The sequence below is a fragment of the Mesocricetus auratus genome, unplaced genomic scaffold, assembly GCF_017639785.1.
Source record: "Mesocricetus auratus isolate SY011 unplaced genomic scaffold, BCM_Maur_2.0 Super-Scaffold_100008, whole genome shotgun sequence".
In the NCBI taxonomy this organism is placed as follows: Eukaryota; Metazoa; Chordata; class Mammalia; order Rodentia; family Cricetidae; genus Mesocricetus; species Mesocricetus auratus.
Genome location: NW_024429192.1, coordinates 53,603,619 through 53,625,440, shown reverse-complemented (window position 1 = coordinate 53,625,440; position 21,822 = coordinate 53,603,619). Strand labels below are relative to the sequence as shown.

General features: G+C 41.0%; 1 protein-coding gene across 1 annotated transcript; it reads left to right on the top strand.

Moving 5' to 3' along the window:
- The first annotated feature begins 3,104 nt into the window (after window positions 1-3,104).
- Lrrc58 (leucine rich repeat containing 58) lies at window positions 3,105-21,262 on the top strand. The gene is made up of 4 exons (XM_005071501.4): window positions 3,105-3,816; window positions 12,362-12,490; window positions 13,544-13,821; window positions 15,613-21,262. The coding sequence occupies exons 1-4, from the start codon at window positions 3,332-3,334 to the stop codon at window positions 15,819-15,821; spliced, it is 1,101 nt and encodes a 366-aa protein (XP_005071558.1). The 5' UTR covers window positions 3,105-3,331; the 3' UTR covers window positions 15,822-21,262.
- The last annotated feature ends 560 nt before the right edge of the window (window positions 21,263-21,822 follow it).

Sequence of the window (21,822 nt, the reverse complement as noted above, 5' to 3'; positions counted from 1 at the left end):
AGCACCCACATGACAACTCACAATTGTCTGTAACTCCAGTTCCAGGACTTCTGATACCCTCACACAGACATACACACAGGCAAAACACCAATGAATACAAAATAAACATAAACTTAAAAAGTTACACCTGTTAAAAATGGATAGCCCAGTCAGGTGTTCTGGAAAACACCTTTAATCCCAGAATTTAGGAAGCAGAGGCAGGCAAATCTCTATGAGTTCCAGGACAGCCAAGGCTGTTACACGAGAAGCCATGTCTTGAAAAACCAAGCAAGCTAGCAAACAAACAAACAACCTCCCTCAAACAACAACAACAAAAAGAAAAAAATAGGCTAGAGATTATCATGTAAACCAAAATAAATCAGACTCAGAAAGACAAATGTCGCATGTTTTCTCTCATATATGAATCTATTTTAAAATCAATCTCCTCCATATGTAGATAAGATACATATATAGATGTGTGTGTGTGTGTGTGTGTGTGTGTGTAAAAGGCATGAGAGGAAGGATTAGAAGGCTTTGTTTTAAAGGGGAGGGAAAGGGGAAATAGACAAATATTGTATGCCCTCATATGCATACATAACATGAAAGCAAAGGGAGATAGTTTGGAGTGGTCAGGGAAGGTGATGATGGTGGATTGAAGGAGGAAAATACAATGATATACATGTATTAAAAAGTCATGAAGTGTCGGGCATTGGTGGCACATGCCTTTAATCCCAGCACTCGGGAGGCAGAGGCAGGTGGATCTCTGTAAGTTCAAGGTCAGCCTGGTCTATCAATCGAGTTCCAGGACAGGCTCCAAAACAATACAGAGAAACCCTGTCTCAAAAAACAAAAACAAACAAACAAAAAAGTCATGAAGAAACCCATTACTTAATACATTAACATAAAAATTAATCATACTTGCCATAATAGGGAGTTGAATATTACCCAGTGCACAAATATGAAAGGGACTGGAGAGATGGCTCAGCGGTTAAAAATGAAAATAAAGAGCTTTTCTATATGGAAACCTATTCTAATTGAAGAGATACATCGTTTACACTGATATGTATACTTTTCTTGTTATAACTTTCAAAAATAATACTGTGTTCAACTTTTAGAACATAGTTTCTATCCTAAATTCAACAAATAAATAAATAGCTCAAATCTTTATTAAAATAGGTCATACATTAGTCAGTTCTGCAAGCAGTATACTTAAAATTTGTTAGTTTTCACATTTCTTTGCTAAAGTTCTGTTTTATACCCTCTTTCCTTCACTGTTTATGTAAAAAAATTAGTTTCTGTTCTATTCAAAACTTTCTTCATAGCTTCATTTTCTACTATTGAGATAATTTTCCCCATTATCTTTTTTTGGTTGTGAGCCTAGCCTTTAACGGCTGAGCCATCTCTCCAGCCCTTCCCCATTATCTTATGTGTAATCTTAGCTCTTTTTCAAAATCACATTTTTTATTTTACATTATTGTTTTTTTAATCAAGGATACATATTTTTAAAGCATGAAATTGCATTAAGTATGTTTGATGACTACAGTAGAGCTACTTCTATAATGTTAGTTTGATCTGAAATAAGGTCCATTTTAACAAAGAAACTTTCAAATCATATGCCTGTAAGACACTTGCAGGTTTTGTTTTTGTTTTTCTAGATATGGTTTTTCTGTGTAGCCCTGGCTATCCTGGAACTCATTCCGTAGATCAGGCTGGTCCTTGAACTCAGAGATCTGCCTGCTTATGCTGGGTTTAAAGGCATAGCACAAATTTTATTTTTAAGACATAGTCTCTCCATGTTATTCTGTCAGTTCTGAAACTCTGTAGACCAGGCTGGCCTCATACTCAGAGAGACCCTCCTGCCTCTGCCTTACTATGCCTGGCAGTCTTTTTCTTTTCTTTTTTAATTCCACCCATAGATTGTTAAACTGACAAAGCCATATCCTCCTATGACAACTCAGTCATAAAGTTTAGCTATGAAGAAGTGTAAGTCTCAAGTCTCTCATCTACATGACTGACGACAATTTTATTTATTTATTTATTTATTTATTTATTTATTTATTTATTTATTTTGGGAAGAAAGCAGTTTAATACCACTGGTTACACAGAACCCTGTAACTTTCTTGTCTGTAAGCACAGAAAAAACAAAACTAAGTATTTTTCTCAATTCCATTAATGGCTGTAAGATACAAAGCATAATTTCAGAAAAGACGGAAATTGAAATAAAGATGAAAATATACGAACTGGAATTACTAAATTAGAGCCTGATTCAAGAGTTTCCCCTAATTAAACTCTGGTTCTCACTTGCAGTGACTCTGAGCACTTTCTCAAACTAAGCTCAATCTAAACTAGCTCAAGTCAAGGGACCTCCTCAATCCAACTCCCAAACTCATCCCACCCACAAGAGCAGACCAAAGCCCATGCCAGTGATTGTGCGGTTGCCTTGGACAAAGTTCTTATTCGACACACATTACTTTTTTTTTTTTTGACAGTTTGTTGGAACTTTATTTTCCTTCCATGTTTTCCTCTTTGCTTGGGTGTCTGCAGAGCAGCTCAGGACCATTCAGTGGCCTGCACTGCGGGAGCTGCTGTCCAGTCCTCAGCAGCTGGCTGGGCACTCACACACCGCTATCACAAAGACAAAAAGAAAAAACCCTGGAGGGAAAGTAGGGAAGGTCCTTAAACATGTTTCCCAGATGGGGCAATTGCACTCAGATTAAATCTCTCGATTTTGTCCTTAGCTTCGAAGAGGGCTTTGTCCTACACCACGTAGGACGACGGGCTGGCCTCGAACTCAATACACCTGCCTCTACATTTCAGTCCTGAGACTAGAGACGTGCACCACCAGGCCGGTTCTTCTGCAGCCTCAGTAATTCTCAATTCCCGTCATGGCTGCGCTCTCCCGATCCCACAGATTTGGGGAACTGGTCTCAAGGGAGAACAAAGGAGGCGGCGCCCCGTGACGCGCAGGTCCTCGGAACTGTTTACTCAGGCGGCCAAGGCCGCGGTCGCCCGACTATAAAGGGCGCGCAGCGGGCTCCAGGGAGCCACGGGCTTCCGCTCGCCCTGCTGCTCGCCGCACCTGGAGCCTCTCGAGGCGGCGCCCGCCCGGGTCAGGACGACCCCCGGGAACCTCGGGTCTCCACTCGCCCACAGCGGACGCCGCGCCGTGCGCCACGTGAGCCGGAGCCCGCCCCCGAGCTGCGCGCGCACCCGACTCGGCGCTGGGCATCTCGTGACACGGGCGGGCGTTCGGGGTGAGCGGCAGGCGGCCCTCGGGGCCGCGCCACTTCCGACGCGGCGCTCGCTTCAGGTTCCGGGGCGAGCCGCGGCGGCGGCCTGGGATTCGGGCAGGATGGAGGAGGCCGCAATCGGAGACGCGGAGCTCAACTGGTCCCGCCTCAGCGTGTCCGCCGAGACGCTCGAGTCGGAGCTGGAGGCGCGCGCCGAGGAGCGGCGGGGCTCGCGGGAGGCGCTGCTGCGGCTGCTGCTGCCCTACAACCGCCTGACGTCGCTGCCGCGGGCCCTGGGCAGCGGCTTCCCGCACCTCCAGCTCCTGGACGTGAGCGGGAACGCGCTCACGGCGCTGGGACCCGAGCTGCTGACTCTGAGCGGCCTGCGCACGCTGCTGGCCAGGAACAACCGGCTCGGCGGCCCGGGCTCGCTGCCCAAGGGCCTGGCCCAGTCGCCGCTCTGTCGCAGCCTCCAGGTGCTCAACCTCAGCGGCAACTGCTTCCAGGAGGTGCCCGCCTCGCTGCTGGAGCTGCGCGCGCTGCAGACCCTCAGCCTGGGCGGCAACCAGCTGCAGAGCATCCCCGCCGAGATCGAGAACTTGCAGCGGTGAGAGGCTGCGGGCCGGGGGCGGCCGGGGTGGAGAGCAGGGAGGTGGCACCTAGTTGGAGGCGAGGACTGCCCGGCCATCGCCAGCCCAGAACTGAGATGAAGTGGGTCATGGCGTTTGCGTTGTGTTTGGCCTGCGCAGATCTTCGAGACAGTTTAGCTGTGTCCTTTTTTCTTTTTACCCCCCCCCACACACACAGTGAGCTCTGGTACTGGCTCTGTAGCCCGGGCTGGCCTCGAACTCAGAGAGATCCGCCTGCCTCTTCCTTCCAAGGTACAGTATTGAAGACAAGCGCCTCCAAACCCGGCTTCTCCTTCATTGAGTCTAGAGAGGAAGCGAAGGGGGCACCCATTAACGGAGGTGGTCGACTTCTTACAGTGCGTGGCCTTTAACATGGCTCTGATCTACTTCTCTGCCTTTTCATTTTGTGTCCATCCCCCTCTTGTCTTTCGCGATAGTCGAAGTACCATTTGTGGAGTTAGTGAACATTGCACTTCAACACCGTATAGAAGAGGCAGCTTGTCACTACTAAATTGTGGGTTGGGTGGGCACGAGGTCTCTTCACAGGGGGCTTCCTTTGACCCTGGGGAACTTATTCACACTTCAGAATCTTACCTTAGGAGTCACTTCTAGGATTCCTTTCTCCTTTTTTGGGGTGGTGGTGGTGGAGGTGGGAGTGGGAGTGAGTCTTCCAGACAAGAGTTTCCCTGTGTAGCCCTGGCTGACCTGAACTTACTCTGTAGACCAGACTGGCCTCGGACTCAGAGATCTCCCTGCCTCTGCCTGGGACACGACAGCCTGACTTGTGTTCCCTTTCCTGTTCCCTGGACAATTGTAATTACAGACAAACTCCTCTTTGTCTAATTCATTCCACTATTGTATTTATCTGATTGACTATCATTTCTTCTTACAGGAATCGTCTACCTCACCTAGTAGGTTATTTATTCAACAATGTAGAATTTAACGGAATGAGGACATACAGAAAAAGGGTACTGAAAGTTCTGTAGGGTGCCCTGCAGGGGAGTTGGAAGTAAAACAGCAACAGAGAAGTATCTGTTTGTTAAATATTTTCAGCTCCTTTATTGGATTAGCCAAGATAAAAGAATGTGGAACAGGAAAGAACCTTTGAGTTAACAGGGAAAGCATTGACCTGGCAGTAAAAATTAATGTCTCAGCCTTAGGCAGATCACTCACTTAAAGTGTCCTATTTGCTGAATGAGCAGTCTGGGCACCATGTCCTTTAATTTGCCCCTTGATAGATGTTTGCAGAGTACTTGGTGTGTCTAACATTCCCTTAGGCTCTGGAGCGACATGGTGAGCGTGTCCTGGATCTAACAAATTGTATTAGCACAGGGTAGAGATGCTAAAGATTTATGGACTTCCTTATTAAGTTACAGTGCTTAGAAATAAATCCTGGGATGTGAGAGGACCTCGAGACAGAATCATGGGGATTTGACATGTTTGGGGTCTGGATTTGCATTTGAGTCAGGCCTTTGAAGGAAGTACCAGTGCATATTAACTAGAGTGTGAGCCCCTGGAATCAGTCCAAGTAAAGGGAAGAGTGTATGTGGGAGCCAGGAAGCAAGGAGGAGAGTAATGGCCAAACTGGTGAAAGAGGAGCATTGTGCTAGGAAGTGACAGATAAAAACTGGGGCCGCTGAGATGGCCTCACAGTTTGAGGGCTTCTGTAGAGTGTGGGTTGCATTCTGCGTGCACATGTGTCTTCTTCCTGAGGAGAGGCTGAAGGCATAGGGGAATTTTGAGTCTGCTTAGGAGGTCATGATAGTAGAGTAGAGATGATGGTCTACAAGAGTGCTATGAAAAGATAGGCTGTAGGACAGCTAAGGAGAGATTTATGTTAATTTGATAGGCTTTGTTTCCTTTTAATTGTAAGATCATGTGATCCAGCCTTTTCATTTCAATTCCAGCATATTAAGAGTAACCTGGGGAGAGTATTATCTCCACATGAAAAAAGAAGTAGGCAAAATTCCATGTATGGAAACCTTGAAAATAGGCAATGCCATAGGTGCTGTGACATTCTCTATGAGTCTAAGATGAGGTACTCTGTTTTTAGAGGTAGATACAAACTCAGAGAAAGGAACTCTCAAGATCACAAACCAAGCCTTTAAGTAGTAGGACTGGGTTTGACCTAGGGTCTTTGATACCAAATCCATGGTTTTCCACAGTGGCCAGGTAGGACTAGGACCTGTTGTGTTGGCACATGTGATCCAGAGAACCACTTCAGGTCATTTATACCTGGTTGACTTGATTTCTGACCTGACAACTGCTACTCAAGGTTGTTAGTCATTATGTCTTTGACTTGATGAAATGTGGGACTTTTTGCATGGTGATTTTTGTTGTTCATGCCTATATCGGAATCAGCAAAGGGTTAGAAAAATGAGTTTTAGCTGGTTGCAGACCAATGGGGTCATGCAGAATTGTACTCCTAGGGAAAGAAGCAGCTTCAACCATGACCTAGTTCATTTCCTTCTTTTCTTGGATGAGAAAGCTGAGATTTCATGTGAATGAGTTGCTTGGAGCCAAATCATGGCCCCAGTGATAGAGCTCAGTGGTTCAGTTCTCAAAGACTGCTAACTGTCCTGAAACGCTGGAAAATGGAGAGAAATGGTATTATAGTCACTTGAACCCTACAGTAGCTCTTGAACACCATGTTCTTGGAAAATCTGTAAATTCTCCTCATTGTAAACCTGGCATGCACTGTGTACTGTGGTATGCTGCTATGCTGCTCTTCTCCCTTCCCGGGGCTGAGGGCGGACCGTGTGACCTTCCACATGCCAGGCAAGAGCCACTTCTTGTGCCAAGTCTAATATTTTGACACATGAAGAAGATTGTCCTTTTAAAGAACAGTCAAGAAGAACAGTTTTTAAAAATTACACAAAGCATATGGTCCACAAAAATTTCCCTTTCTCCACCTGTCACCATTCCAGGAAGGAATAACAAACATAGCTTGGCATAATGTGCCATTGGCTTCTCCAGGATTTCCTGGGCCTTAAATGTGTCTGAACTCTGCTTGTTGTTTGCAATGCTGAGAGGTAGGAATGATTCACACTTTGACATTTCTTCTGATGAACTTAGGTTTTATTCCTCTCAGTTCAGAAACAAACTGGGGAGCCTGAGTCTGAATCAAGTGAGCTTCCTGCGTCTTTTCTGATCTTTTTAAAAATCAGTGTCCTATTTTTTAGTGACCTTCCCTTGGTGTGACGCTCAGTGTAGTTTTCAAAGATAAGTATATGAGGATTGTGGCAAGACAAAAGCTAAAAATTAATCTCTGGAATGTTAAAGCTAGTTTACAGTAGCTATTTTAGGAATGAGATAACTCAGCAAGATGATAAGTAGAAAAATGTGCTGAAATTCAAATAATGCCCTTTCCCCATTTAAAACCTTACATTGACTTTCTTTAATTTCATACAGTGTATTTTGACTATTCCTAGGTTTGATACTACCTCCCTACTTACTCAACTTCAAGTTGTCTTTCTTTTTCATTTTGTCCTTTGTTGTTGTTTTTCTCTTAAACCCACAGTAGATGTTACCCTGCTACTCTTGGTTGTAGGGCCTGTCCTGGAGTGTGGTTAGCCTACTGGAGTTATTACACTATTAAAGAAAATTGACTCACCCCCACCCCCCAGCAGCTATCAATGCCTAAGTAATTTCTCAGCTACTGGTGGGACTTCCTGTCAACATCCTCTACTCCATGCTTGGATTTTGTGTGGGTTGAGCTTGCACAGGTCTTTTGCATGCTATCAAAATTACTGTGAGTTAATATGTGCAACAGCTCTCTCGTGTCTAAGAAATACTGCTTTCTTGATGTTATCCACCACCTCTGGCGCTTAGAGCCTTCCCACCCCTCTTTATTTGAGGATCCCTGAGCCTTGGGGCTCTGGAATGTAAAGCACATGTCACTTAGGGCCGAGCACTCCTCAGTTTCTTATTCTCTGCATTCTGAGCAGGTGTAGGTCTCTGTACTAGTTGCTGTCTACTTCAAGAAGAAGCTTTTCTGATGATGGAGAAATGTACTTGTCTCTGTACAGCAGTAGGTCATTAGAAGTGTTTTAATGCTGTGTCCATTTGGTGGAATAATAGTTGGTTCTCACCTAGGGCCTATGCCATACCTAATCACAGTTTTTTGTTTTTTTTTTAACACCAGTAACAATGTCAGATATGGGTTCCATTTTATAGAAGAGGCCTTAAATCTAATCAGAAAGTGGTTGGTTTACTCCTGTAAAGAGGGGTGGGAAGGCCCTAAGTGTGTTTCCTAACTTGGAGAAGGAAAGGAAGAAACTTTTCCATGGAACAGTAAGAGAAGTTTTAGAATGGGCATGTATGAAAAACACAAGTAAAATTCTTAGAAAAAAAATACACAGTTGTCTCCTGTATCTATTCATGGATTTCCTTACTGACTTTCAGTTACTCACAATTAACTGTGGCCCAGAAATATTACACGCAGAATTCCAAAAATAAACATTTCCTAATTCTTAAGTTGCAGCCCATTCTGAGTTTCATGAGGAAATCAAATTGCCCCATCCAAAACCTGAATGGGCCTTCATTCCACAGGGAATATCCAGTCCTTGGATTCCACCTTGCTCGCTGCTCCCTGGTTCACCTCATCTACCTTACCTACTCTGTATTCCTATCTGCCTGTGAATTACTTAGTAACTTCCTTGATGACTGTTTTGCCTCACTGGAGCGAAATCCCTGACAGAAGCCACTTAAGGAAAGAACTGACTCACAGTTTCAGACAGTGTCAGCCTTGTGGTTGGAAGGCATGGGAAGCAGCTCAGTTCGTGCAGGAATGTGTAGCAGAGGTTGGCTATTAACATGGGAGATAGCCAGAACTAATGAAGGAGCATAACTTCCAGAGGTCGCCACCCACTTCCACCAACTGGGAACCAAGCATTCACAACATGAACACCTAAGAGCCACTACAGATGACCATCACAGCTGCTAAAGAGAAAGTCGGCTACAAAGGAGCAGTAGTAGTAATAGTGACTGATGTGATAATGAGGCCAGATGTGGAAGGAAATTGAAGGACATCTGCCAGCATAATGGAAGTAGCATATATGGCTCAGAACATCAAGGGGAAATAAATGAAAGAAAGGAAACTATGCAAGAAAGAAAAGGCAGAACCACAGGGATACAATATGCTGAGATCATTGCAGAACCTACACCCTCACAGAGCAAACAAGTTGTTCCTTGTTTGTGCATGAGAGGTACTTAAAAACACTAGTAAGTTAAAAATGAGAAGCTGTTCTTGGCAACTGTATTGCTTCTCATCTGAATTACACCGAACACCCAGTGAGGTTCCAGTCACACACATTCATCCAGCTAATTGTGATTCTCTTGCTAAACTGTAAAATGACGCAACCAGCTTTCATTTAAAACCCATCTACCAGTTGAGAGTCATCCTAGAAATGGTTGGAGTTAGGTTCCCATCACCCAGGTCAGGCGGCTCAGAACTGCCTGTAACTCCAGCTCCAGGGGATCCAGTGACTTCTGGCTTCTCTGAACACCACACATACATGTGCATGCCTGTAAATAAACACAAAATTAAATATTAAAATTCACCCCATCATACCTAGGATAAAATTCAAAATGCTACCTGGCTTTGTGATCCGACCATCCCAGGTTATTTATTGACTACTGAGTTCTGACTGCTTCATTTCCATCTCAGTCTGATCTCCCCACACCAGCTGTGCTACAGCTGTGCCTTGCACTGACCGCTTTCCTTCTGGGGCTCATAGTCAACTCACTCAGCTCTGCTCACATTTCAAAGTCTCTTAAGAGAAAGCCCTCTGAGCAGTGGTGATGCACACCTTTAATCCCAGGACTCGGGAGGCAGAGGCAGGCAGGCATATCTCTGAGTTCAAGGCCAGCCTGGTCTACAGAGAGTTCCAAGACAGGTTCTAAAGCTACAGAGACTGTCTTGAACACCTACCCCCCACCCCACCCCACCTCCCAAAAAAAGAGACAGAAAGAAAGCTACCCATGTAGAGTCATCTCCCATTACTTTCTGATTGACTCCATTTTTTCTTTTTTTTTTTTTTTTTGGTTTTTTTTTTTTTTTTCGAGACAGGGTTTCTCTGTGGCTTTGGAGGCTGTCCTGGAACTCGATTGGTAGTCAGGCTGGTCTCGAACTCACAGAGATCCGCCTGCCTCTGCCTCCCGAGTGCTGGGATTAAAGGCGTGCGCCACCAACGCCCGGCTGACTCCATTTTTTCTTAAAGTACTATCTGCTCTAAGATACATGCCTCATCAACTCCTTGAATGATTGACACTATAGTCCCTGAAATGGTGCTTGGCATATGGTAGGTGTTCATATTTGTTGACTAGGTATTTTATGCTATCTTTAATAAGCAGCGAGTAACTGACCCTAATTTTTATGACAGTAAGTAGTGGAATTGAATGAAATAAATGCTAACAGCAGCAGCAAAAGTTGGAAGCAGTATTAATAATCAGGGGAAGTGGGTTTCAGATCAAAATAGATTTAAAGGAACAAAGAGAAGCACTACATAAATTAAGTAACACTCCAACAGGAAGTTTTAGGAGTCAAAAACTAGTTGTATCTGCAGTGTAGCTGTTGTGTATCAGGAGCAAAAAGTAACAGGCCTCTAAAGGGAACACTGTGGAGATGAGCATCCAGTGAGAAAGCCGATGACAAAACACAGCTTCTGAATTGCTCCTCTTACAAAGGCAGCATGAATTCTTGTAATACATCTGAAACAAGCAAAAGTAGGTCACACAAAGGAACAAAGTTATGCAGAACACGGATTTAACAACAGAGCTCTCAACAAAGTCATGGAAACTGTCCAACCCATGAGGAAATGGGCAAATGGTATAAACAGGAAATACTCTGAGGATATGCAAATAACCAGAAACATAGAGATGATACTAAATTTCACTAATTAAAAAATTGCAGATCTGTAGGTGAAAAGTACAGAATCAAATTACACCATCAAATTATTTTCAGAAAAAGTATTGTCAAGGGAATATGATCTGAGGTAGAGATAGATCACCAAAGAGGGTGCTGAGCAGGCAGACCTGCCATCTCTGGGCTCAAAGGAAGAGACTGCCTCATATATGAGAGTCATTGAGGAAGACACGCATGTCCACTCTGGCTTCCACACGCATGCACAATTGCACACATACGGGCAAAAAATAAAGGGCCCACCAAAATAATGCCTGTTTTGGGTAACTATCGTAGCATGTTTCTTCCCCACTTTAAAGCTGGTGTTTTGCTATTTTTACTTGTGTTTATGTGGAAGTCTTTGAAAGAATGATAGTTCTGAATGAATAACAAAACCAGACATAACAGTGGGAAAATTGCAAATACATTGTGTGTGTTCGTTTTTATTTTTATGAATATTATAGGAGCTGACTGTCACCTCCCTGAAAAAAATCCTTTACAAAGAGCCTTTCTACAATCATCAGAGAATGGCATTATATCTTGTTACTTATACATCCTACTTTGAAGATGTTATTTTGTTAGCAAACCAGAACTTTAACTCTGAAGAATGTATTTGCTTTATTAAGAGAAAAGAAACTTCGTATATGGTTTTCTGTGGTGATATCTTGTTTATACTCTACCAAATAAAGCTTGTCTGAAAATCAGAGAGTGGAGACAGTTTTCTGACAGAGGGCAGGACTATTGGTTTTCCGATTACCTGTTAGTGAATGAGTCAAACACAAGCATGCCAGCATGGAATTGCAGGGTGTTTCTAATCTAGCATCTCCAGCCTTGTCTGGGTTCTTCAGGAAAAAGTCTCTTTTATTAACAGGTGTGCCCATTGAGTCTTTAAAGCCCCCTCCTCTACCCAAAATCTTCTATTTTCTCTCTTCCCTCTGTTTTGTTTTGTATTTGTTTTCTTTTGTTTTGTTTTATGAGATAGGGTTTGTCTGTGTAGCCCTGGCTGTCTTGGAACTCACTTTGTAGACCAGGGTGACCTTGAACTCAAAGAGATCTGCCTGTCTCTGCCTTCAGAGTGCTGGAGTTAAAGGCATGTGCCACCACCACCCAGCCTGAAATCTCTTTTTCTCTGTCTAAGGACTAACTTTGTAGCCCAGCTGGGGAAGCTTTTCCAGTGAGAGCTGCTGGGATCCTTCCTATTCTTTTCTAGTGTCCCTGAACTGAAAAAGTTTTGGTGGTTTAATCATGCATTGTTTTGCATTTACTTTCTGGAGACTGCCTAGTACAGTATTTCTCAACCTGTGGGTTGCAACTTCTTTGGGGTCAAATGACCCTTTCACAGGGGTAGCCTAAGATCAATTGTATATCAGATATTTACAATACAATTCATACAGTTACGCTGTATCGATGAAAATAAGCTATGGTTGAGGGTCACTACAACATGAGGAACTGGATTAAGGGGCTGTAGCATTAGGAAGGTTAAGAACCACTGACTAGTTTAAAGCAGATCCTGAGTAAAACATGTGGTGAATGAGTAGATGAAATGTGTCCATTGTAGTAGAGACAATGAGGTATCTTGACCAACTTGTATTTATTTGCGTTTTTAAAATTTGCTTTTGCAGTTTAGAGTGCTTATACCTTGGAGGAAACTTCATTAAAGAAATCCCACCAGAATTAGCAAATCTACCTTCTCTGAATTACTTGGTGTTATGTGACAACAAAATCCAAAGTGTGCCTCCTCAGCTTTCACAGTGAGTAGTCTCGGTTTATAGATACAACCATCTGGTTAGGAATCACTGTCTGAAACTCTCTTCGTGCTTTATATATTGAAAAAAATAAAGAGTATGCCAATAATCTCAGCACTGTGGAGGCCGAGACAGGATATTTGTAAGTTTAAGACCAACTTGGGATACATAGTAAGACCTTGATTCAAAAAAAGGCAAAGAAAGAAATAGGTATGCTTAAAAAAAGTCGTGCTTAGTAGCTCAGCAGCTTGTTATGAACTGAGTAATTTTTAATTTTATTTCATTGTTCTGGTTTATTCCTCAAAGTATTTGCTCACCTCACTCTATGTGTGTCTATGTGTGCCTGCATGTATGTGTATGCATGCAGGTAGGTATAGTTGTGTATGCTCATGTAGAGGCAGAGGATGACCTGCATGCCATTCACTTCCTTTGAGATGGGGTCTCATTGGCCTGGAGAGTTCACCAATTAGGCCAGACTTGTTGGACAGAAGGCCCAGGGAGCTGCCTCTGAGACACCTGATATTTTTAACTGGCATTTTCAGATTGATACTGGGCCTTGAACTCAGGTTGTTATGCAAGGCAGAGGCTTTACAGAATAGTAATTTGGCATAGCTTTCTTGAGGAATTTGGCAATTTGCATTTGATGTTAAGCAAACTCCTGTCCATATGTGACTTTATAATAAAAAAGGTCGTTATTGATGGCATTCCTGAAATCTTTTGTAGGTGCTAAAATATGCCCTCTAGTGTCTTTAAATCTATCATTTATCTCAGCTGGGACATCAGAATACTTTGTGTTTTAAGTATTCTTAAGATCCCAGAAAGAAAGTTTTGATAGCATTTATAAAACTATTCTGAGTTGGTTTTAGACACTTTAAATTTTCATCTATTGATCTCAGTCCTAATTGTTCATTTATATGGGAGGCTCAAACACTGTATATACACACATAGCTGTGTTTGTGTACATTTAGACATGTATGTAACTGTGATTTTCTAAGCTGTTTCACTCATCCATTGCCTTCACTTTCTGTGAACATGGCTTCTGTGTCGTGTTCATTCCAGGTTGCATTCACTTCGTTCTCTCAGTCTCCACAATAACTTGCTGACATACCTGCCTCGAGAGATCCTCAACCTTATTCATCTGGAAGAGTTGAGTTTGCGAGGAAATCCACTGGTTGTTCGTTTTGTTAGAGATTTGACATATGACCCTCCAACACTTCTGGAATTAGCTGCAAGGACCATTAAGATCCGAAGTATTTCTTACACTCCTTATGATCTTCCTGGGAATCTCCTAAGATACTTGGGTTCAGCCAGCAATTGCCCAAACCCAAAGTGTGGCGGTAAGTGAATAGAATGTTGGCCTTTTTCACGCACTTAGCTATGTTTAAAATTTAATGTTGTGTTGTTTTAATTAGCTAAAGTTTCTTTCACACAAAGGTGGTTACTACCCCCTGAGCCTCCTTCCTTCTTAAAAATTATTTTCATACTAATTTTTACTTCAAACACAAGGAAAATACTCAGGAAATCTCATCCTGTCTTGGAGCATTATGAGGAAAGTACAATGATAAAATGAAAGGAAACACAAAGAAGTACAAGCAGTTCTTCCATGTTTATTTGAAGATTCACTATTCATGTATCAGATACAGTCAGGGTGCACTTAGAGATGTGTGCCCATTTCTGGATGTAAAAGGACTTTATATTCTTTAACTTCATGCTCCAGGATTCGCACTTACAGCATTGGGCGGCAAATACTACTTTTACATAAGTCTGTTTTTAATGAGTATAGAAAGGCACTGGTATGAAGATAAGTGTAAACACCAAGAAAATGTTGCATAATGATATCAAAGCCTGGTAAGAAAGAATTTCCCTAAAAAGTGTCATCTTGTCTTAAGATTATTTTACAGGTAAAAAGAAAACAAAAATTACATTTCTGAGAGTGTTACAAGATAAAGACAGGGTTTAAGAAGCTAAGTTGTTTCTAGTTTCTGGTTATTACAAATAGCGACTATTTGAGTAAATGTCCTTGTGGTATGATTGTGCATCCTTTGTGTATATGCCCAGGAGTGGTTTTGCTAGGTCTTGAGGTAAATTGATTCCCAATTTTCCATAGTGGCTGTACAAGTTTGCACTCCCACCAGCAATGGAGGAGTGTTTCCCTTACTCCACATCCTCTCCAACATAAGCTGTCATCATTGTTTTTGATCTTATCCATTGTGATGGGTGTAAGATGATATCTCAGAGTCCCTTTTAATTTGCAGGAAATACCAATTTTTACTGTTTTTGTTTTTGGGTGGGTATTCACTAAATGAGATCATTGGCTTTGCAGCCCAGAGATATAGAGCCTGCATAAATGTAAGATGACATTTTGTTTGTCAGTTTTGCTCTGACAAACTGATGGTGCACATGTGTCAATCCTAAACCCTTGGGAGAGGTGGAGGCAGGAAGATCAGGAGTTCAAGGCCAGACTAGAGTTTCAAGGGCAGCTTGGGCTATAAGAGATCAAAAAATAAGAATGGATGCTAACAGCTATCTCCTTTCTACAAATTCTTGTATGGTAATTACTTCCTTAATCGCTATTAAAGGAACTGTTTGTTTAGTCTTCTGACTGCAGGACAGTGCCAGTAACTGACAAGCGGGTGTAGAACAAGGACACTTCACATACCCTGTAATCTAAGACACTGGCCCCCAAGTAACTCACAGAAAATAAGTATGCTAAACTGTCCTGTCCTTTCTTGGCTGTCTCCCTTCAGATATATTGTCTTGTTTGTTTACATTTAGAGGGGGAGGATGAATGATTGAGAATATTAATGAATTGTGTCACAGCTTACAAAGGAAGACTTGTAGGAATCAGTTCTTTCTCTTCCCTGTGTAGATTCTGGGAATCAAACTCTGGTTGGCAGAAGCACCTGACTGCTGAACCATCTCAGCAGCCCTCCTTGCCTTCTCTTAGCAATCAGATTGCCACCTGGGAGGTCGTCCATTACTTCTCTACACTGTGCTGTGAGAAGGGATTGCTGGAATACTTCTGCTTAAGATTCCCAAAGAGAGCTTGAGATGTAATGTCTCTCTAGGAAAAAACTCTGGGTCTTAGCTTTGCTTTTATTGACTTCTTATGTTCTTCTTTTCTCTAGGAGTCTATTTTGACTGCTGTGTCAGACAAATTAAGTTTGTGGACTTCTGTGGGAAGTATCGTCTCCCCCTGATGCACTATTTGTGTTCTCCAGAATGTTCTTCCCCCTGCAGCTCTGCCACACACAGCTCCACATCCCAGAGTGAGTCTGACTCAGAAGATGAAGCCAGCGTTGCTGCACACAGAATGCAGAAGGTTCTTCTTGGTTGACCAGCAGTGGGTGTTGAAAAATACTAAAACTAAGCAAAGGTGATTATAAAAGAAAATGGAGCTTGAAGATGATTGGAAACCTTCGTGTTTTCATCTTGAATGTCTGTGGAAGAGTTGCAGTGGCGTGAAAGATTTTGCATTCCATCTGTCCATTCAACTAGATCGAGTCCAATTCCATATTTAGATTCTTTGAGTGTAGTTTATTCTGAATGGCAGTTCAAAATTCAGCTGGTTGGTCACAATTTTTAATTAAGTCTTTGATGAAACACTAGCAAAATGGTACACTCTGAGGAGCAGTTATAATCTGCCTGGAGTGGTGTTACCTGGGGCAGTTGGGTTGACTCAAGTAAGACGTCATGGCAGTTGTACTACCAGAATTGTCCTGGTTTGTGCTGAACACTATGCCATAAATAGAATGAGCCTTCTCCTTGTGTCACCCTGGGTTGAGCCTTTCCAACCAACTAACCAGTACAGTAAGAACCATCACTTTTAAATGGAATATATGAACTTCAGCTCTTGTTTTGTGTGGTTGTTACTGACTTTATGCAATCTAGCTGTGATGTGTTACAGTGCCTTAATCCTAGCAAGGATATGGAAGCTTATTCTAGAAATTATTTCAGAGCAACCTACAACCTGACAATATGCAAAACACTTGGAAACGTGCTTTAACAGACTAGGTAAACAACTATATAGATAACACCCAAGGACTGTGGGCCTGGAACTCTTTATGTAGAATGGACTGGCCAGGAACTCAGAGATCCACCTGCCTCCACCCCCTTGTGCTGGCAGTAAAGGTGTGCACCACAACCTATTTCCATGGCCATCTTCAATTTGTTAACTGCAATGATCTCTTGTAAGTGTGGCTTTCACATTTATGGGAGGCTACAGTCGTGATCCATCTATTTTCCAAAAGACAGAATAATTGTTCTTGACAGAAAAGTCTAGATGGCGAGTAATCTAAGAAAAGCTGCTTTATAACATTGGACTTAATGAGGGAAAGTTGGACATGGTTGTGCATACCTCCAAACCAGCACTTGGGAGGTAGAGGCAGAAGATCAGGAATTCAAAGTTAGCCTAGGCACCACAGTGAAGTTAAGGCCAGCCTAAGCTATATACATGAAAACTTGTTTCAGAGTGGGGATGGGGAGGATTTTAACTGTCAAACGTGTCTCCTATGCTTGTGTTGTATACTAAACCAAAACATTCTCTGCATTTGAAAGAAAAACTACAATTAGATAACATGACAGTTGAAAGTAGTCAGAATAGAGCTCGTTATGTTCATCCACAATAGAATAGTTCACGAAGTTGGTTTAACCATTGAACACTAAGAAAGAAGTATTGATAAAACGGGAATGAAATCATTAAAACCCTGTGTCTTTATGGTGTAGGAGAAAAATAGTAACAGATTATTGTCATTGGAAATAACAAATTTTACTAAGTAGTTGATTATGCAATAAAAACTATTATTAAAACTAAGTTGGCATCAGAAAATATCTAAGTCACTACTGATGATTAACTAACCAACCTGTAGTAGCATAAAGGCTGGTTGGTAAGTGCTAAAGCTACTTTGAGATTGCATTAGGGTGTCAGGTGCTCTCTTAAAGAGTGCTTTGTTAGAGGCCAACCCTATGCTGAGACTATTTGCATGTTAGGTTTCTTGTATATATTATTTTTATTTTAGTAGATTAGTAGATTATAGGGTGATTCAGGGTTTGTGTGTGTGTTTGTGTTACGTCATGAAACACGAGAGTTTCGTGGCTGCAGTTGTGAAACGCTGCTATAGTGAGTCCCCTTACCTTTTCCTCGAAATAGTGTAGTAAGAGTAATTATTTTTATTTAGTGATTTTCTTTCTGTGTTTATAAAAGTGATGTTTTCTACTGCAAATATAATTATATGATGTTATAAAGTCTTTGTATTTGACCAAGTGAGCAGCTATAAGCTGCCTACTGCAAGATTAGGAAAGGCACGGATGTCTTGGGCAGTATCCAAGTGTCAAGTAAATGCTTTGTAATTAGATGACATTAGTTAATATAGAGTGCTTTCATGGAAATTGTTCAGATTGATGGGACCATATTCTCCTGGTTTAAATACTTCTACTTTCTTAATTGATAGTCATCTTGACCTAAGTAATAGCTTGAGTAGCCTTTTAGGAATTACTTGTAAAATAGCCTTGTAAATAGAGCATCTAGCCATACATACTCTTTCCAGCCTCCTAGAAAGAAGGTATACTGTTTCATCTTTCATAAATATAAATATTCTAGCCTGTGGCATATAGATATATCCTATGGTATTCTTTCAGCAAAGTGTTTATTGTGGTTTTTTATGTGTATAGTTAAGCTCTGTGAACAGTGTGCCAAATCAATGTGCAGCTGTCTTTTTGCAGAGATAGGGATTATAGGGATTAGATCCAGGGTCTTATGCATGCTAAGCAAGCCACAGTTCATGCCTACCTAGCATAGTCAGCTTTTAGTGAAATCTTCATTGGCAGCTGTTTTACCTTTTTTTGGTTGTTTATTTTTTTTTCTTTTTTACCCATATCTGGCCTTATTCTTTACTAGAGCTGCCAATGATTGATAATTTTTTCATATTTTTTCTTTTTAAAAAAACTGATTATAGACATTAACTTAGTGAGATAGGAATTGGCCATCTAGAAATATGGTCATCTTCTAAAGTCAGCAAGATGTATTTTGAGCAGTAGTCTGTCTCTATAGGTATGAATCCTATGTTTATCCAGCTAATGAACTTTTAGAATCAACAGGGGCTAATTTTCATAATACAACTATTTTATTTTCTGAGACAGGGCCTGGCTGTGTAGCCCAGGCTAGCCTTGAACTAGCTATGTAGCTCAGTCAAACCTGCTTGTAATGCTCTTGCCTCGGCTTCCCAGCTGCTGGAATTCCAAGTGTAAATCATGGGCCCAGCTCAGTATTTTACTTAGAAATGTCCCAAAGGTGCCGATTAGTCTAAAAATCTTGATGTCTGAATTTTTGTTGCTAATATTAAAAACAAACACACATTGTAGATGGGCTTCAAATATGAGAAATTTGGGGACAATATAAATAAAAATAAAGGGCAATCCTTAATAGTACAGCACAGTACTACAGACTATTTCTTACAGACACTGGAAATACTGGGTTTAAATGAAGACTCAAGAAGGGGCTATTTGCTGTAATGTTAAGTAAAACAAATCTGTAAAAGCAGCAAAGGATAGGGAAAGAGAAGTCATAGGTACCCAGGGAAATCCCTGAACCAATAAAGCTCTGTAGAGTAATAAGAAATTGTTTTAAAATTAATCTACCAAGTGGCCTCCTACTGCCATCTAGAAACCTATCACTAAGTTTATTACTGCTAATGTTATTATTGAATTGGTCCCTGTTGCTGGAGGCTGTTCTATTGCTCTCTATAAAGCAGAGTCAGCAAGCTGTAGGCTTTCTTTCAATCTTGCTCTTCCCAGAGTTCCTATTGGAAAGTAGTTCCTATTGGCCTGACTTACAATACGGCAGGTAATATTAGTGAACATTTACCTTTTTGTTGCCTTTTTTAAAAAACTGCAAATCAAGTATTTAGTAGTAGCTATTTACGTAAAAAACAAATGTTTGTTTCCATGTCCATGCTTGTAGATAAGACTTTACCAGTAAAAGTATATATGTAAAATGATTTAGCTGCATTTAGTTTTAAAGTTTTAAATCATTTATTTACTGAAATGATTTGCCTTTCATCTAAAAGTAGACATTATTATAAGTATTGCTCTCCATGTAGTCCAAAATGCTGATTTTCTTTTTAAATTAAACTAAGCATGTAACTCCCGTGGTGAAGTATACTGTGTAGACTTTAAGCAGTGTGACCTGTAGCACAGTTCTGTTCCCTTGCTTAGAAAAGAAGTGTTGTGTTACCTCTCACTGTCTGTGTATTAAGCATTTAATGTTATATAACATTAATTCAATAGCATGCAATTTTATGTTTTCAGGATTGTGTGATCTTTTTAATAATATAGTAGGTAGCACTATCCTTTGTGGTCTGGAAGTGCCTTTAAAGTCTTCCATTTAACCCAAAGTATGGAAAAAAAAGTATATTATATGGTAAATTGTCAGTGATGGCTGTGTGTATTGTCATTGACTGTGTGTATAGGGCTTCTGGGAGGGGAATCTTAACCATACTGTGCCAAGAGATCAGAGCCCTACAGAACCAAAGGTCAAGCACCACCACCCTGCTCCCAGTAGAAAAGTGTATCTTTTATATGGTATTTTATTTAAATGTTCATGCTATCACAAAGGACAGCAAAAGTTCCACTGTTGTCATATTTATGGCATCTTAGGAAAATACTGTCACTGAGGACTAGCATGTTTTGCCACCAATTTTCCTATAGGATGAAAGGGGGATAGTTTAATAAGTGCCACCATTGTTTTTATATTTTTCTTGATCTCTACTAAGGATTGAAGTAAGAAGCATTCCACTAACTCACAAAGTTAGACACATACATAGTAGGTGATATTGATGGGTGCTGCTAGAGTTTTACTCAGCAGTAGTTAGCTTCAATAACTGACGTAATATTCAGTCTCCTGTGTGTGTGTGTGTGTGTGTGTGTGTGTGTATGTGTGTATTAGATCAAGTATCTTAGTGAAGGTTATTCACATACAGAAAACTCTGCATTCACCAGAACATACTTTATTCTTTTGGCCATGAAAAAATTGAATAAACTTGTGTTATTCAAAACTTCAGCTGGGGAAAGAAACTAGGATGAAGTTGGCATTGCTGTTATTGGAACCATGGTTGGATGGTTGAGAGTCCTTGTTCTCAATTCACATGGTCAGCACTTTCTAAAAGCCATGTGCAGACTAGTATTGAGGTTTGTTGCATTCTGAGCCCACTCGGTGTTGTTAGAACATAATTAGAAAGGCTGTCTACATAACCAGCCTTAGTTTTCACAAAGTTGGGGGCTTTATATGTCAACAAAAAATGCTGAAAAGGTGTTACTTTTGTCAAATTATTATGTATGCTCTGACTTTTTTAATTTTCAGTACCTATAGTCTTGTGTATTAGAAATATCTGTATAGGTATATACAATTAAAATGTAACTCAGAATATAGATCAGTAATGGAATTTGTTTTCTGGAAAAGGCAGAGTCCTATTGTATCGAATTTATGTAACCTTATATAATGGCTACTGTGCTAAAAAGAATGTTTAAACTATTTAAATTCTTGTGCCTCCTCACCCAAAGGACATGAAAAAATATATTAACTTTATATATCTTCTTTATGAATTTTGCCTTAAACATTGTGCCTTGTTTTATTAAATTGTTTTTATTAGACTCCAATTCTGGTTTTTGTAACAGCATTTTATTCTAAACAAGCATTTAGAAAAACCTTTATAATGCCTGTATTTGATATATTACTGTTTATCTGTTTATGGAAATTATTGAATATACAACTCTAAAAATTAAGTGTGTGTGTTAGCATTTATTGTTCATGCTAGATACAAGAGAAAATCGAGTTAGAATGTGTTCCTCCATAAGAGTTCCTTCTTCCCATCCTACCCTGTGCTTCAAGCTCTAATCACCTTGTAATCAAGGTCAGTCCTGATTTGTGTTTATTTCAGAATCCAATACTGATACAGTCCTAACTTGATGGTCCCACACTTCATATTGCCCTTCTTTAGAGCAGCTGGTGTTCTGAATTCCAGAATGTGGAAGAATGTTTTGGTTGGCTGTGAGCTGGGCAAATAGTGACTGGGAAGGACAACATTTGCAAACCAACTAATGCTTCAAAATTGCTGAAATGGGAGAAACTCTGTGCATCTCTGATTATTATCTAGAAAGAGTTCTTTACAAAAACAGGCCTAAGGAATGGAAAGGATGAGAAAAAAAAAATGTCATTCTGGTCTCTTACCTTTCCTGGATAAAACTGTTCTAGTGTTGGAGCTAGTGATGGAGGAGACATCATCCACCTAACTCTGCAGGCATCCTATAGCCAGAACATTCAAGGGTATATAAGGTTACGTATA